This window comes from Vanellus vanellus, assembly GCF_965231255.1.
Source record: "Vanellus vanellus genome assembly, chromosome: 3".
Lineage (NCBI taxonomy): Eukaryota > Metazoa > Chordata > Aves > Charadriiformes > Charadriidae > Vanellus > Vanellus vanellus.
This window is the reverse complement of record NC_138907.1, coordinates 30,173,522-30,190,964: the sequence shown is the minus strand read 5'-3', so window position 1 is coordinate 30,190,964 and position 17,443 is coordinate 30,173,522. Positions and strand designations below refer to the sequence as shown.

Genomic DNA, 17,443 nt, shown 5'->3' with positions numbered 1-17,443 from the left:
CTGTTTTCCGTGACTACCATTGTGTGTGCTGTGAAGTCTGGGTGAATTTTGGACAAAATGCTTGAAATAGTTGAAGTTCATAAAACTAGACAGAGGTATTATCTTGGGGAAAAAAAAATGCACAGATAATGCAATAAACATTTTTAGAACAGTAAAAAGACCATTATCGTAGGAAGTGTTTGCAATTATGCTTTTAAAACAATGTGACAAGGTGGTGTGGTGTTGTGTTTTGTTGGGGTTTTTTTTGAGCAGGTATCTCATAATCAGCTAAAATGGTTTTAAAGAAGAAGAAAGAAATTCAGGTAGATGCATTCTTTCTTGATCAGCAGCAGCTTGAGAAACTTCAGAGTAAGTGGGACGTTTTTTTTCTGAAGTAATGTTCTGTAATTTCTTTTTCTGTTAGTAGAATGCGTTTGAGTAGCTACTGAAATTGATTTGTTTTTTCTTTTTTTTTGGTGTTATGTTTTATTTCTGGTGGTTTTGTTTTGTGGGTTTTATGTGTGTTTGCTCTTCTGTGGTTTGTTTTTATTTTGTAATGACAATGACTTCTTACCTTGGCAGAGTTTAAAAGAATCCTTTAGAGCACCGTGTCTTTGGTTTGAAAGCTCTTTGTTTTGTTTCATCATTGATGTGAAGATGGTAGCAAGTCTTACTTGTAATCCCACTTGCAGGCCTGTAATTCAGTGCTATGTGAAGCCTTAATATGTGGGATAATGCTGAATTTCAAAGGATCACAGAATGGTTGATGTTGGAAGGGATCTCTGGAGGTCATCTTGAGTGTATTTTCCCAGTCTTTGTATTTTCTGTACTTAACTTTATTTAAAGATACTGTTAAAATGCTCTTTTATTTTGTAGGTTGGGGTTGTTTTGTTTGTTTGATGAGATAAGCTTCCAGTGATCTTTACTTTAAAAAAAAAAAAAAAACCAAACCCAAAAATGAGTAATAAAAGATTTGTATACTAAAGTTACTATGAGGTGCTCCTTGCCTTCTGGTCAGCACTGGTGAGGCCACACCTGGAGTGCTACATCTGGTTCTGGTCTCCCCAGTAACATACTGGAGAGAGTCCAGCAAAGGGCCACTAAGACTATTAGGGGCCTAGAGCATCCTTCCTGTAAGGAAAGGCTGAGAGAGCTGGGACTCTTCAGCCTGGTGATGAGAAGGCTCAGGGGGATCTTACCAATGTATAAAAAATATCTGAAGGGAGGGCGTAAAGATGACAGTGCCAGACTTTCTTCTTTGTTGAACAGTGCTGGGACAGGAGGCATCGGCACAAACTGAAACACAAGAGGTTCCCTCTGAACATGAGGAAACGCTTTCTTAATGTGAGGGTTACTGAGCACTGACACAGGTTGCCCAGGGAAGTTGGAAAGTCTCTGTCCTTGGAGGTATTCAGAAGCCATCTGGCCATGGACCTGGGCAGCCAGCTCCAGGTGACCCTACTTGAGCAGTGGGGTTGGAACAGATGACTTCCAGAGGTCCCTCCAACTTCAACCATGCTGTGATTTTGTGAAACTGGTCTTTATATGGAATCACGGAGTTTTCAGAGTTGGAAGGGACCTCTAGAGATCATCTAGTCCAACTCCCCTGCTAAAGCAGGATTGCCCAGAGCACTTACTCAGGACTGCATCCAGGCAGGTCTTGAAAATCTCCAGAGAAGGGGACTCCACAACCTCCCTGGGCAGCCTGTTCCAGTGCTCTGTCACCGTAAAGAAGTTTTTCCGTGTATTTGAACGGAACTTCCTGTGTTCTAACTTGTGCCCATTACCCCTTGTCCTGTCACTGGGAACCATTGAAAAGAGCCTGGCTCCATCCTCCTTCAGCCCACCCTTTAGATACTTGTACGCCATAATAAGGTCCCCCCTCAGCCTTCTCTTCTCCAGGCTAAAGAGTCCCAGCTCTCTCAGCCTTTCCTCATAAGGGAGATGCTCCAGTCCCTTAATCATCTTAGTTGCCCTCACCTGAAGGTGAGGCCTAATATTATGTTACAGTGAAACATGCGTTTTTTTTTTCATTTGTGTTAAGGTATTGTAAGGTGACTTAAGGGATTGTGGATCCAGTAGGTTTAATGGTCAGGAAAAAAACCTTCATAATTAAGCAGTGATTTCTAAATATAAGTTATGTATTGTTTATACTGCGTATTGTAATTCCTTTCTAAAAAGAGACTCTTCTTCCAAATGTAGTGTTTTCTAAAGCTGAAGAACAAAACCTGGCATCTCTGCTTCTACACTGCGCACAGCTGAGTGATGGCATCCAGCAGATCCAGTGTATTAAAGAAGTAAGACTTCACTGTTTTAGCATGGGTTTTGGTAACTGACAGTGTGTCATGTGCATTAATGGGAAATATAATTCTAAAATAAACTTTATACTGATTTAAACATTCCTGGAAACAGATAAAAAGCAGTTGTTACTGCTGCTATGCATTAGGTAGAAATGTAGTTCTGGTACTTAATTTAGCAAGGGCTACAGTTACTGAAAATGACAGAGGCAAGTGATACCAAGTTTCCAATTTTGTATGTATGTTTTTCTGGTATTAGAGGTGTTCTTAGAACATTATTGAACACCTGAAACTCAACAGTATATGGTAAAGAGAGGACAGTTTTGTACCATGTACTTGGATGAGAGGGAATTCTGCCTTTGTTAATGATCAGGGTATATCCAGAGTTATTGCAAATTATGTGTTCTGTTGATTATAGATTATACCATTGATGAAGAAGATAGATCAAAACTCTGCATGTGATCCCATGGTTAAAGCTTGTTTGGATATTTTGGGAGAGACGTATTTTTCACTGGGTGTGAAGAATCCCTTGAAAAAAGTATTGGCAAGGTAAAAAAATTGAATAGTAAGCCCTTGTTTGTTTTTTGGTTTTTTTTTTTTTTTTCTTAAATGCTGTCCTTTGTTGTGCACTACAACTTGCTGTAGTTTAAGTACAGAAAATTTGTGGTACTAATTTGTGAACATGTACTGTTTTTCTTTCTTGGTTAAAAATCTTAATTATAAATAATATGATATATCATTGGATAAATAACTTCAAAGTGAAGTATTATTTTGATCTGTTTCATTACTGCAAAGACAACTTAGTGTGTAGTTAGCACTTTGAATTTTAAAATCCAATATTAGAATAGATACTTAAAATACTTGTGTTAAAAATAAAATCTCAACTTTGACAATGTCAAGAGAAGGCTGTTCAGAGGGATTGTAACTAAACAGTGGTTTCTTATACCAATTTTTATTGCAATTAAATTTTTCTGATGCAAAGTTACTGTTTTTTTTTTCTTTAGTGCATTTATTAGAGCCTTAACAGTTTTAAGATCCAATGCTTAGCTGTCTTTGTTTCTATGTCTGAAAACACTTGTTGTCCCACTGAGAGATGCAGGGCTTCCACCATGTATTTAGTTGCATGCCAGAGCTTTACACCCCTTTGACAGGTTTTCTAGCTGCAAAATTAGAACATGCCTGTTTGCTTCCTGCATGAAAACATACTCTGCTTTAAAATAATATCTATCTATTACTGGATTTTTGGCTGACATTGACTTTAGTCAAGTGGATATTTAACACCTCAGTATGAGCTAACTGATCATGTTGTTTCTTACTGTTGCAGTTCACTAAATGGTCTTCCTGAACAGATTATGACGTTGGCTGTACAAAGCTTTGTATGCTGCCTTAGGGAAGAACTGAAAACCACAGACATATATTTGTACAGAAAAGTACTGGACAACCTTGCTTCCTGTATGGAGGACTTCAGCTTAGGTATGATGACATTGAATGTATCGTCTTCTGTTTTAACTTGCTCAGCATTGGTTTGCATCTTGGTGTGGCACCTAATAGCAATGTTTACATTTTATCTATGTAAAATAGATAGTATTGGCTAGTATCCAGTAGTTAAATGTATTTTCTTTCCTGTAGGTAGAGCAACTATTAAGAACCTGTTTGAAGAAGGTAAGGTTATATTTATTTATTATTTATTATTATATTATGTAGATTATTGGAGGGAGGGTTGTGTTTGAAGAAGTAACATGAGGTAGGCATAAAGATCAGTCGAATCTGATATCCTGGTTAATTTTTAATAACTGTTACCCTCACGTGGTACTTTTCTGTCAAAGACTTTTCCTTGATTTGTACCTTTGATTTCCAGGGGTCAGTCTTGCTCTATTGAGCAGCCCTAGATATAAATATGAAAAGATACCAGTGAGTGATTCTTAAAGGGCTGGGGGAGGTGATGCTACTTTACGTGAAGTATTTTCTGTCCTTTGCCTCGTGATGAAGTTGGATATGGTAACACTGAGCTGTTAACGGCCAGTCTTGACTATAGCAAGCCTAGGCCTGCTCTGGCAAGAATTTTCTTTGGCAATAATTTGGCCGAAGTCTGATCTGCTGGTTATACGGCATGATTTGACACAGTGTGCCCTCAGCATGCAGGTGATATGCACAGCTTCCTGTGGGCCTTTTATTGCTGGTCTGTCTTTAGCTCTTGGTAATTCAAGCTTTTCATTGAGGGACGAGTACTTTCAGTACCTCAGAGGACTAGGCCAAGTGGGTTGGAAACTCTTGTTTTGTACCAGGTTGTTGCAAAACAGCTTGAGATTTTGCTTTAACATTGCTTCTTTGCGTCTGCACTGAAATGTCATTTTAATTTGTTTATGGAGTGGAAGAAATGCTGTTATACGGGTAACTGTTCCTTGTGTCTGGGTATGATGTGTATGTGTGATTGCTTTGCTGGAATTTTTCTGTTTTAAATTAATTCATACCATAATTATTTTCACTAGTCCTTCAGTTTCTGCAGAAGTCACTACTTGACATACAGGAAGAAAACAGGCAAGTGAATTCAATATAAGCTGTATTTTATCTGTGTTTATTTCACTCTTGCAAGATAATCTGGTATGGTTTGTAACATCACTTTTGTAAGCCATACATTGACGAAGGATGGGTATATCATTTTACAATGATACATATTTTAAATAAGAAACTCATCAGCAGCTTTTTTTTCTTTTGTGGCAATATGATGATATAAAATAAGGGAGGAAAGGAGGAAGATTAAAGGCAGTAACATTTAAGGCACTGATACTGTGTTAGAGTTACTACTTTTAAGGGAGGCCTTTGAGTTCTGGTTTTGCTATCTGAATTTTGACTGAACACTGTAATTAATAGATACATGTATTAAAATTCGGGTAGAGTAACACTCTTCCATATTCCGTGAGTGTTTAATTCAGTATTGATATTCTGTTTAGTCTGTCACAGCAGTCATCATTTAATATCTTGACGTTTTCCAGCATTGCGTAAAGTGAAGCCTCTTCGCTGTGGTCTCTCATCACGTACCCAGAGGAGATGTGCTTAATGGAGCATTTTGTGCATTAAAAGTTTACATGTTGTCTGTCTTCATGTTAGAAGAAAGTTGAGTCATAGAAATATGCTTTGTGCACGGAGGAACTACTTGAAAAATGGGAAAGGAGCAGCACTGTCTTCTGTTGGTCTTTTTGGAAAACTTCTGGAAAAGTTCAGCTGTGCTCAGGCAGAATCAAATGCCTGAAAGTTTGTCACAGGAACCTGCAGAAATAGTAGTAGAATTTGTCATTATGTTTGTTGACTTAATTTTAAAATACTGCCATTGAGTCTGCTTCTTGTTTTCCTATAGTTACATATCTGGTCAACTCAAGAAACAAATTAATTTTTACCAGTAATTCTGTCTGAAGTTGGCAGAATATAGTTTTCTGGGGGTGGTGAAGAATGGTTTTCATTTTCTTTTTGTGTGCCTGTTGTCATTTGGTTTTTTTTCCACAGAAAGAATCACGGAAATAGTATCGTTCAGACTCAGTTGATGCATGATTTACTGATAGCCATTAAAGTTTCAATGATGCTTGTACAGAAATTACAAGAAAATATCCAGGGAAGTGTTTGGAAACACCATGAGTCTTTTGTTTGGCAAAGTATGTGTAGTCTACTGAAAAGCTCCACAAACTTTCTAATGGATGGTAAGTTTAGTAACATACAAACGCAAATATTTTTATTAAGTCGGTCTTGTTGTCTTTGTAGTAAATGCCACTGTAGGTATAAAATCTAAGTTTAGTTTGAATGGAAATTGAACTGCTGAGGTTAATAGGAGTGGGAGCAGTAGTAGGTCTTTAGGCCATAATTTTGGAGCATACAGTTTAACTTCTACTACTACAAAAACCAAGGGTAAATGCTATTATTAATAACTTAGAAACTAGCAGAAATACTGTTGAGACTCACAGAACGTCTGTGCCTATCAAAATTTTATATATCTGTATGAATCAAGCTGTCAGAACTATTTGTTGGTGCACTAATAGTGAGTTTACTTCTTATACAGATATTTTTGTACAGTAGAATTTAATATAAATGTCAATAGGCTCTGCCACAGTCATCGTTGTCTTACTGGGCAGTCCTATATTTTCTGTCTGTTAAAAGGTATTAATAGTTTCCTATTACACTAGAGTAGAAATTCATTAATACTTGCCATCCAGGCAGACACTACAGATTTGTGATTATACAACTACAAGTATTCTAGGAAAATTCAATACCATCTTTATAATCTTGATACGTAGTTCTAGCACACATTGTTTGCTGCACTGTAATGTAAAATATCTTTTTCTGCCATGTAGCAACTCTCCTGCAAACTGTTCAGACTACCTCAGGACTGGCCGTTATTCTGTTTACTAAAGCTATGTATGAGCCAGTTGAAGCATTACCTTCCTTGGTAAGTGTATTTCTTTGCTAAAGACTGTGAAATGTCATAGTGTCGTTGATTAGTGCTACTGGTGGTGTTCAGACACTTTGCTGGTACGAAGAGCCAACCTCTGTATCAGTCTTTTGCTGGAGTGTGAATACTTTTTTGTCCCCTTGCCGTGTGAAATAATAAGACTAGGGTTTTGAATTTGAGAAAAACAATATATAAGAAATCTCTTCAGATCTTCTAAGGTTCTGAGTTATCCACAAAATAGCTTTTCTGTTGTGCTGAGATACAGTAATGGGTGTTATTTCGCAATTACAGGTCAGTGACTTGCTTCTTGGGTCAATGAAACACGCAGGCGTGCCAGCGTGGTTTGTGAGTAACTGTAGGACTCTGTGTACGGAAGACCTCCCTGACTCGGTACTTCTCTTTCTTTGCCATGGAGCACTGGCTATGCTGGAATGGAAGAATGGCAGCATGGGTGAAAATGGAGAGAAACTATTATTAGATATCGCATCAGTCTTGTTGTCTTTGAGTTCAGAGTAAGCCTGTGTTTTGATTTGTATTGTCTCCTGTTTGGGAGGAGGGGGTTGATCTTTTTACTTGTATTTTTGCATGGCTTATATGGTGCTGGTGGAGTATCTCTTTGATGTTTTCAGTGTAATGATACTAGTTTCTGCCACAGATCGTGTCATCTTTTTAATATATTCAGAATAACTCTCTAAGTTTGAAAAATATGTCTTGATGTTGCATAGATAGTTCTAAGTGACGGTTTTCTCTTGCATGCTGAAATGATTTTTTCCAACCTAAGTGGGATTAGTTTACAAACTCCCTGACAGTAAGGTGTGGCAGAATCAATTGTTATGTAGACAGATAAACTTTAGTTTCAGGACATCACCTCCTATGCTTTTAAAAGTACAGGAGAAAACAAAATGTGCCAGTGAGAGGAATAATTGAAGTAAGCTGAGCTTTAATTTTTTTTCTGGTTGCAAGTGTTGCCTGCTTGCATCTAATGGACTACCAGCACTATTAGACTGGAGTTTAAAACATGTATTCAGCTCAATCTTTGTTCCTGCCTTGGAGGTCAGTTTTGTGATTTTTGTTTTTGTACATGTGGTACTCAGTTTTTATGGTTTTATATGGCAATGACAAGTTTTCCTTATATTTTCAAGAAGCATGCAATAACATAATGCTGCTCAAATATTAGCATACGTATAGTATTTGTTTGTTGCTGTTATTTTGTAAAACAGCAAGCATAGTGGCTTGCCAGGTTTCTTTTCACTATATTTAGGGGTTTTAGCTGTGACTAGATAACAGCATGTCAGGTAACTTAGCATACACTTCGCAAAATCCAATTCATCACCTTGGTTTTGTGTTAGTACCTTTTCTTCAATGAACGGTTGGTGTCTCCTTACCTGTTTCAGTGTGAGGTAAACTGATGTGATGAATAACTATTTTGAAATAAAAAAATACTTTTTGAAAAAATTGACAAATGCAAATAATGAACTTTTTTTGTTTGTTCTTTTTAAAAGGTTAAAAGAATCCAGTATGGCAACATCTTTGTCTAGAATCCTTGCTATTTGGACTAATTCAGCACTGGCTGCCCTCATTTCAGGCTCCCCAAATCTAAAAATCAAACTTAATGGGAACTCGGACGTAATTGGGCAGCTGCTGGAATACATTTATACACACTGGGAACACCCTCTGGATGCTGTTAGACACCAAACCAAACTGATGTTCAAGAATCTTCTTCAGATACACCGAACCACCGTAACTGGATCCAATGAAAAATCAGACCCGTTCTTTTTAAGGCTGATAAAGCGTTTACTAAGCTTGGAATGGCATGTAAAAGGGAAATACACTTGTCTTGGCTGTCTTGTGGAGTGTGTGGGCACTGAAAATATACTACAGTTGGACAGAACAATTCCAGTACAAATCTTGGATGTCATGAATGATCAGTCTCTTGCACCTTATGCTAGTGATCTTTTGGAAACCATGTTTACTAATCATAAAGCCCATTTTACTTCGAGTTTTCAAGAAAGCACCTGGATTGACCAGTGGCATGACATCTGGGTTTCTCCCCTTCTAGTAATATTGTGTGAAGGGAACCATGACCAAACTACTTATATAATAGATTACTATTTACCAAAATTGCTCAAGTGTAGCCCTGACAGTCTGAGCTACATGATTAGAATTCTTCAGGCTTCTGCAGATGCTAATCTAGGTAAGAATAAAAATATTGTATTTGTAATTATGATTGTTTTTTAAAAAAGAAGTCTCAGAAATATGAGTTCTGATCTATTATTATTATTAGAGTTAATTTGGGAGAAAAATTCCAGATGCTTATTATTGCTGTTAGTATTTCAAGGTGGAAATCATAATAATCATAAGTGTGTCTTCATGCCATGAGCAAAATAATTAGTGTTCTAACTGTAGGTGCCTTACTGTTCTCTTTACATGCTAAGCTTTGTTTATGTATCAGTATTTTTTTCTACTTTTTTTTCTGTTCTGCTGTTACTTCTTACACAGACGTGTCCAGTAACAGGACTTTACAGATTGTTTTTTGTTGCAAATATGTGGATATGAGATTGATGATTCTCTTGTAGTTTTTGACTTAATTTACTGTAATTCTAAAATAAGGGCTTCTGAGACCTCACAAGGTCCGTTTTTCATACGACATGTTCAAGATGAAGCTTTTTGGGACCCAGGCAGTTTAGAACAAGTTTAATCTATGACAGACACAGTCTTTTGGGGATTATGGGGTAAAAAATAAAAGGCGGGTAGCAGTCATGTGTTGGAAGTATTGGGACTTTCTGACAAGTGTTGCAATTAGTACATTGTTTGTGTTAATCAAACTATAGTTGTTACTGGTTTTCATTTTCTTTAGGCTCTCGGAGTACTAGAGGAGCTCTTGGAGCATTAATGGCATGCCTAAGAACAGCCAGGGCTCATGGACACCTGGAACTTTCAACCATCGTGAGCAATGGTCTTGTATCTACTGAACGTATAAAACAGGGTCTAGTTCATCAGCATAATCAGGTAAAGGGACAGCATTTATTTTGTGTCTTTACCTTTGAAGCATTGCTTTGATCCTAAATACTGTGTTAGCATTGTTTTAAAACAAAGGTATCGTCATAGGTGCTTGTAACTCTTTTGTGGTTAACATCTAAATATCTTTCAGGTTTGCATTGATGCTTTAGGTTTACTTTGTGAAACCCCTCGTAGCACGGAAATTGTGTCTATGGAAGAAATGCAACTAATTCAATTTTTTCTGATGTACAACTTGAACAGCCAGTCTCCTTCAGTAAGGCAACAGATAGGTTCTTTACTGAGAAAGGTAATTTCAAACTATTAACAATGTCTAATGTGCCTATTGTGTTAGTTATATAGCATGTAAAAAAAATTCTACAGATTGCGTTATGGAATTGCTCATCTGAAAGAGTAGAAACTCTAAGACCAGGACTACGTTGTATGTGTTACCCAACTGAACGGTGGTAGAGTCATAGCAGGCAAGGATGGCTTAAACAAAAAATTGATAGGCACAGTAACTTAATCATGAATGGTAGCGAGTGTTAGTTAACCTGTCAGCATATGCATACTTTACTAATAGCAAAGCAATGTGCCGTAGAGTAAGCAATGAATCTTGTGTTGCCAGTGTTGTGGACTAACAGTGTGCTTACGTAGGCTTACCAGACCTCAGGCAAATTCACAGTCACTTGGTCAGCCTCAGCAACCTGATTTGGAAGAGGAATATTAGGGTAATAGCATGATATGTGGCTGTGCTGTTACAGTCTGCAGGGACTAAGCGTGTCAACATTGTGGAAGTTGCCAAGATCACATGTAGATCATGGTAGAAAGATATGGATAAAATCAGGAAACCATGTATGTATAAAGAATGTTTTGGAAGATTTTAATGGCAAAAGAAAGCAGTGTGGAAGGAGAAAATAATTAATTTGAGATAAGGGAAGAATGAGGGAATAAGTTTGGCAGAAACAAAAGAGATGTCCCTCTCTTTCTATTCCTGAGGAATAGAATTCTGAGACTGAGGAATGTGAGATGGAAAAATTGTGTTAGAGGGAGTATAACAAGAAAGGAAATAATACTGGTGGGTAATAAAAGAGCTGGGGGAAGCACTCCTGAGGTGAGTCAAACTCTGTAAGAGACACATGTGTTAATTGAGCTTTTTTTATAGAGGAACATATGTTCCACAGAAAATGGGGAGGTGGGAGGAGAAGACTAGGCATGAGTTTAAGGAGGAAGATGGATGGAAGAAGGTGTTGGAGGTGCAGAGGGAGGGGGAAAAGGTTAGTCCCAAGAGAGATGGGGAGCAAAAGACGTGGTTTCGGAATGGAGAGAGACGGATCTGTTCTGTGTTCTACCATGTTCTAACTTTAAAAATTACAAGCAATATGATCTGTAAAATAAGCTGAAAATCCCCCTTTCTCTTATTTAACTGTCAGTGATTCTTGCCTTACCTATGTTTTGTTTTTGTTTTAAAAGTTATTTTGTAGGATACAAGAAAGTTCCCAGGTGCTTTATAAATTGGAGCAAAATAAAGCCAAGCAAGAGTTACTTGAAAACTCAACTAAAAGACATCCTTTGGGGATTTTGCGGCAATATAAAGTAAGTTAGACTGCTAGAGATACAGATATAAGAGGTGGGATAGCATTTCTGAAGGATAGTTCATTGTTCTTGAGAACACTGCTCGGTAAGTTAGGCTGTGTCTGTGTTAGGAAGTAGTGTAGTGCAGAAGGAAGAAACCTGTAAAGCAGAACAGTTAGGTTATTTTCTGAGGGATTGCTCCATGATGCGAACTGAAACAGCAGTAAGTGGAGAATGACTGGAGATGTATCCCCAACCCAAACTAAAATTTCCAGGTAAGTGTCCTGTCAGCTGCTGGCAGTTTTTAGTAGCCAGTTTTAAATTAAGTGCATTACTTGGGCTTGAAATGGAGATCTGTTGAACTTCAGTCTTTCTAGCTCTCCAGAATGATCAATGAGAGAATGAATGGCAGTGCTTTAGCATGAAGACTTACAAAAGAAGTCCTCATATGGATTTGTCCTTTTTTCCTATTTGAAGGCTGACATAATGAGTTTCTTTGTGTTAAACTATTTATTGTCTTGAGTTCTGCTTTTCTTGTTCAACTAATTTTCAAGGTTTAGATACAATGACAATCATTTTGTCGGAGTGGGGAAGGGAAACTGTTTTTTTTAAAAAAATAAAAACAAAAAGACAAAAACAACAAATGATGGTCCAGCCTTCACTGTATTCTAGGAAACAAGAAATTTGTCAGTAGCATGGAGGTAGGTCTCCCATTCTTCCAAAATTAACTGTAAGGTCATAATTTTTGGGGTAACGTGTAAAGCAGAATGTCCTGAATTCAGTTACTTAGACTTTTGTTGGTAGGGCAGCAAGTAAACTGTCATAAAATTTTTCTTGTGATTTTCAGGATTTCATGTCATCTGTATGTGACAGACTTTTTGAGGTACTGTTTCCTGGTTCATCACACCCAACCAGATTTTCTGCACTGAGTATTTTAGGATCAATAGCAGAAATATTTTCTGTTCCAAAAGGTGAGAAGCCTAATTTATAGGCTGTAGGCATGGGAGGTTTTGAAGAGTCTTTTATGCCAGCTAGTCAATTTCTGTCAAGGTAAAACGGTATTCTTAGTCCTTAATTTCTATGGCATTTCCTGTGTTGCTTTCATTTTACCTGAAGGAAGGATAGTAAGCTTTACTGGAAAACAGAATATTGAAGTAAATGCAAAATATTATGGCCTTTTTTTTCTTTTTTTTTTTAAAAGAAATGGGACATGGAAGATAAAAAATTATTTTTGAGAGGGAAGAAAGATGTCTTCTTGGTAGATCTTTTCTCAAAAAAAATCATGAACACGTTAGTTTTATTATTATGAGTTTGTGGTATGTTGTTGCTGCTTTTTAAAATTTTTTTTTTTAGTAGAAAGTTGTATTGAGAGTTGCTTGTAATAGCAGCTTTAGGATTTCAGAAGTCTCACATTATTTCTAGAAAGGAGGTTTAGCTGCTGTGACATTGTGGAATATGGTGCGCTTGTTTACATCTTAAAATTTCTGGCTTCTTTACAGCATTAGGTCAGTCACCAGAAGTCATGACTCCTTTAAATCTAAATTAAAAGCAAATCATTGTAATGGCTTCCATTTTAGGGGATTATTCCTATGACAGAAAGAACCCCAAGAACCAAACCCCAAAACATGCTAAAGTTTTAAACCTCTTTTGAGAGGAATTCTTTTCTACTATTACATAATTCCAGGAAAAGAATTTTTAAGTGAAGCTGAAATAAAGATTATTTTCAGTGTTGAATTTAATGTGAATAAATGGGATTCTGATTTTCACAATCAGTTCCTTTCTGTATTACTGAGAGTCATTTTTTGGCTATGGTAACCTTTTTTTTTTTCCCAACAGTAAACATGGCACTTTAAGACCTCTAAAGAGAAGTAAGCAATATTAAAAATAATGCTTTAGCTAAAATTTTATTTTAATGCTTCTTTTAGTACAGCTAAGAGAAATGTGAATATAGTGCTTATTTTGGAAAGATTTATAGCAAAACTATCTAAGGCATTGATTTCATCAAACAGGCCAGGCACAAGTTTTTCAGTTGGATCAGGAGATCGATTCTACTCGTGTCCAAACTTTGATCCAGTGCTTTGCCAGTACTTTTGAGGAAATAAAAATTCTGGCATTTGGGCTTTTGATGAAACTGCGTGATGTTGTATTTAATTTACAGGTATGTAATTAAAAATAGTTTTTACATTTAAATTACATTTAAATCTAAAATACATTTAAAAACATTTTTACAGAGCTTCTGCACTTAGCTAAAGAGGCTGGTTTCACTAATGGATGAAGAAGTTTGGGTAGTTCATTGGGTATGACTTAACTATTTCTCTGATAGTTCATATTCCAGCTCCTGGCTTAGCTGTTGCTTCCCTTTGTAAATGATTGAGGCATTTTGACGTGGTTACTCTGTGTTTTAAGAAATGAAACTCTCTCTTTTCTTTTCTGCTTGGTCTCAGGTTTCATAATCTGATTCTGTTTTTTGATTTGTCCCAAATTTTGCTCTTTGACTCGATACTGATTTTTCTGTTTACTACTTCATAAAAATTTACTTTTAAATTCATAAGTACTGGTGAACAAATACTGCTTCCTGATAAACTATGCTTCTCTGTAATGTCCGTTAGCAGGTAAAACAATAGTATTTTAAAAACCAAACCAAAACAAAGTCCTCCTGTCAAGTGCAGTGTGTTTCAATACTGCTTTGTAAATGATTGTCCCCATCCTCAGTATGTATGTAATTGTATCATTGCTAAATACATACGCATGCATGTTTTGACTGTAAGGTGATCAGTGTACAAAAGAAGTGTTTCTTAAGAAATACGTACCAGCAAACTTATTGAAAAGCAGGTTCTTAGGTTCCAGGTTGCTAAGTAGCTTTATTAAATCAATATGGAAGTTGAATAAAATGAACAATATTGTTTGGGTTTTTTTTTTTTCAGGATTCTGAAAATCTAGATCTTCTATTCCAAGCAGCAGTGGACCTTAGCACAAGTACCAAGCCATATGATTGTGTCACTGCTTCATATTTGTTGAACTTTTTAGTACATCATAAAGGACTACAGCATATTTGTTTAGGAAAATGGGTTGAGCATAACCCCCAGATGGATGAAAACACATCAGTAAATACAGTGGAGAAGAACACTTTAGCAGGTAAGCTTTTGGGGAAATGAATCTCCATGTTTTTTATATTTATTTAAAACCTTACTGCTTTTCCTTAAGGGGTTTGGTCGGAGGCTTAATGAGTAAAAGTTGCTTATTTCCAGTTGGATTTTAAGCATATTTTGTTTTGCTGTTAAGAAGCCAGGTGCCTTAGTAAGATCTTAATCTTGTCCTGTTCCTGTTAAGACTATCAAGTGTTCTTAGAAGATGGCTTTTGTTGTTATTTTGATCAGAGGTAAAGTGACACTGAGGCCCTGGTAGCTAGCCTGACGAACCTGTGCACATAAAGTGCAGGAAAGGAACCTCTGCTTCCTCTAAGAGCTTGCTCACGCTCAGCAAAGGCAGTCGAGGTTGGTCTCTGTCATGTTCCAGTGCTCAATATTTGCAGTGCTGCCCCTGGAGCTCTGTTCACTTGGAACAGTTTTTCTGAGTAATTTGCAGTCCTGCACATACATTTCTGCAGTAATTAAGTTTTGTTCACATGTGGGATATTTTTCTTTGATTTAGTGCCTCTGGATGAAAGCTGAGAGGCTCTAGATCTGGCAGATTTGGCCAATTCATTAAACAGGTTTCCTCCACCTTTTGTAATTTGCAATAAAACTAAAATCCTTAAATTCATTGTTTGTAATAAAGCATTAGATGTAATTTGTAGTAAACTCATTATTGTATACTTTTTTGTGGCATTATTGGCTTCTCTGTAGATGCCTATTAATACTTTCTTCATATGCAGTGAAATCATGATTTTGAGACTTGGCTGTGGTTGCCATAAACGTAGCAAATACATGGGTAACCTCATGTCACGTTGTTATAGGGTACCTCCTGTTGTTAGTCATCCGTAGTTCGTTATCTGGGTCTGTAATTCGTTCTGATTCTGACACTGAGATGCCCCATGGTATAAATATAAATAAAATAGGCACATGTATCATAGAAAATCGGGCAGGTTCTTTAATGGCTAATGTAAGATTCAAATATTTAATATTCTGCTGAACTGTTTGTTGTATTAACCTGGCTCTAAGGGTGAAGTCTGACTTTCAGTATGTGGTAGGTACCTTATACTAACTTTGGGAGCTTTGGGATTGTCCCTGAGTATAGGATCCGGGCTGTGCTTTCACAGCTGCTGTTTGATTTGGATAGACTGACTAAAATTGACTATAACAAATATTGCTGGAGTTTAGGTAACTGAAAATCAACAGTAACTTTTATTTAAATGAAAAAAGAGTGAAAAGTGTAAACAAGGAAATTGCTGTGCATTTTCCATTGAATTGTTGTGCTAACAGCCTTTGTTCCTATTTCTTTAAAGCACATTTGTTTCTTAGAAAATACAATATGTGTGTGTATGTGTAATACAAATCTGTACTTCTAAAAATTTTAGTTATCAAGCTTTTGTTGGTGAATGTTGAAGAAGAAATACTTCAAGCTAAGAAGTCTCTGCTTCAAGCAGCAGCATCGTTCCCAATGTATGGGAGAGTGCATTGCATAACTGGGGCTTTGCAGCAATTACCTTTTAAGTAAGTAAAATATACTGCTAAATAATAAGTTGTAACTCTGTGTTTAAGCACAGTGGAAGAGCTGTGCAGGAGAACCTAAAAGCATACTGTGTTGTTTGTAATGAAAACCAGTACCTGTGGCTTTTAGAGCTCTTACTGGCTGTTGCACTGTTTAGCTAGCTGTTGGATACTTCCTTTGTATGTGTTAATTCACGCTTAGGACTTTTCAAACTCTACCCTATTTATAGTTTCCATAAATACTGTTGCAGAAGTGTTTGTAATTTCAGTTCTGTCCTTTAAATATAAAATTATTTTTAATCCATGTTGTGTTGTTTTTTTGTTTGTGATTTTGTTTTGTTTTGTGGTTTGTTTTGTGTTTTTGTTTTTTTTTTTTTTTTTTTTTTTAAGTAACTTGACGTTGATAGCTGAATGGAAGGAAGTGGTGGCCAGGCTCATTCTGATGTCATACAAACTCTCTGCTGTAGTATCGCCAGTAGTGCAGAGCTCATCACCAGAGGGTCTTATTCCAATGGATAGTGATTCAGGTAAACAAACAAACAAAACCCCCAAAGAGTTCTGTTAAAATCTGAAGCTTCTGAAGTTCTGTGTGTCTTACAGTGATTCAGAACTAGAGCTAGTACCCCCCCTCTTTCAATTTCTCATTTTATCCCCTTTTTAAACTTCTGATAAAAGTTGTCTTGACTTCTGCACTGTTTGCAGATTGTGTTGTTGCATCTGTTTGAAAACAGATGACTCTAAAGTCCAGTTTTCTTTCTTCCTTAATCCTTGTAATCACCATAGTTTTTATTTGGCTTTTTTTGGTGCTAATAGCTTTCTTTTGTACTTACATACCCAAAATGAATTAAATTTGTAAAAGAACTGGAAGTAAAAAACAAAACTATCTTAAATATTCCTCTTGTTCAATTTGTAGAAAGCGCAGGTCGTCTGCAGATGATTCTGCATGAGATACAACCACAAGACACAAATGATTACTTTATGCAAGCAAAAATTTTGAAAGAACACTGCAAAGTAGAGTCTGAAAAGCTGGCTGACCACAGGCCGATGGAAAATATTTGCACAGAAATGAGAGGTAAATCCAATGCTGTATTAGTAATTAAATCAAGATACTCGTTATAGAGCAAGCATTTTACGTGGGTGATCAGAATTGGAAGTTACTTGCTCTGTATAATGTTTCGGTTCTTCAATAAATCTGTCAGAAGCTAGTTATTCATGGCCATGGTTTTAAAGACTAATTCACTGTGTTTCTGGAAGATTGTGGTTAATCTCTCTTAGAGCACAAGTGAAAATGAGTTGTTTTGATATTGGCCTAGACTCTATTGCCTTAACTGCACTGGCCAGGTAATCTCTAACACATTTTCTGTCAAGCAACGCTTTTAATGTGTTTCTTGTTGAAAGGTGTTACACAGTGTAATTTACCTCTCCAGTGTACAGAAGACTAGTGGGGAATATGTTCATGCGTTAAAACTTGTTGCATGAAATTGCATAAGCAGAAGCTTCTGTTTGAA

General features: G+C 36.7%; 1 protein-coding gene across 1 annotated transcript in view; it reads left to right on the top strand.

Moving 5' to 3' along the window:
• Positions 1 to 272: 272 nt before the first annotated feature.
• The window catches only part of THADA (THADA armadillo repeat containing), a gene marked incomplete at its 5' end in the record, with an annotated part of 163,830 nt that continues 146,659 nt past the window's right edge, over positions 273 to 17,443 (top strand). The window contains 19 exons of the mRNA XM_082480800.1: positions 273 to 348; positions 2,182 to 2,276; positions 2,695 to 2,825; positions 3,601 to 3,749; positions 3,906 to 3,938; positions 4,766 to 4,818; positions 5,782 to 5,968; positions 6,617 to 6,711; positions 7,006 to 7,226; positions 8,217 to 8,908; positions 9,572 to 9,723; positions 9,866 to 10,021; positions 11,185 to 11,307; positions 12,134 to 12,257; positions 13,296 to 13,444; positions 14,211 to 14,421; positions 15,803 to 15,938; positions 16,326 to 16,462; positions 16,849 to 17,007. Of these exons, the coding sequence (XP_082336926.1) occupies positions 273 to 348; positions 2,182 to 2,276; positions 2,695 to 2,825; positions 3,601 to 3,749; positions 3,906 to 3,938; positions 4,766 to 4,818; positions 5,782 to 5,968; positions 6,617 to 6,711; positions 7,006 to 7,226; positions 8,217 to 8,908; positions 9,572 to 9,723; positions 9,866 to 10,021; positions 11,185 to 11,307; positions 12,134 to 12,257; positions 13,296 to 13,444; positions 14,211 to 14,421; positions 15,803 to 15,938; positions 16,326 to 16,462; positions 16,849 to 17,007 (3,079 nt within the window). The remainder of the gene's footprint in view (positions 349 to 2,181; positions 2,277 to 2,694; positions 2,826 to 3,600; positions 3,750 to 3,905; positions 3,939 to 4,765; positions 4,819 to 5,781; positions 5,969 to 6,616; positions 6,712 to 7,005; positions 7,227 to 8,216; positions 8,909 to 9,571; positions 9,724 to 9,865; positions 10,022 to 11,184; positions 11,308 to 12,133; positions 12,258 to 13,295; positions 13,445 to 14,210; positions 14,422 to 15,802; positions 15,939 to 16,325; positions 16,463 to 16,848; positions 17,008 to 17,443) is intronic.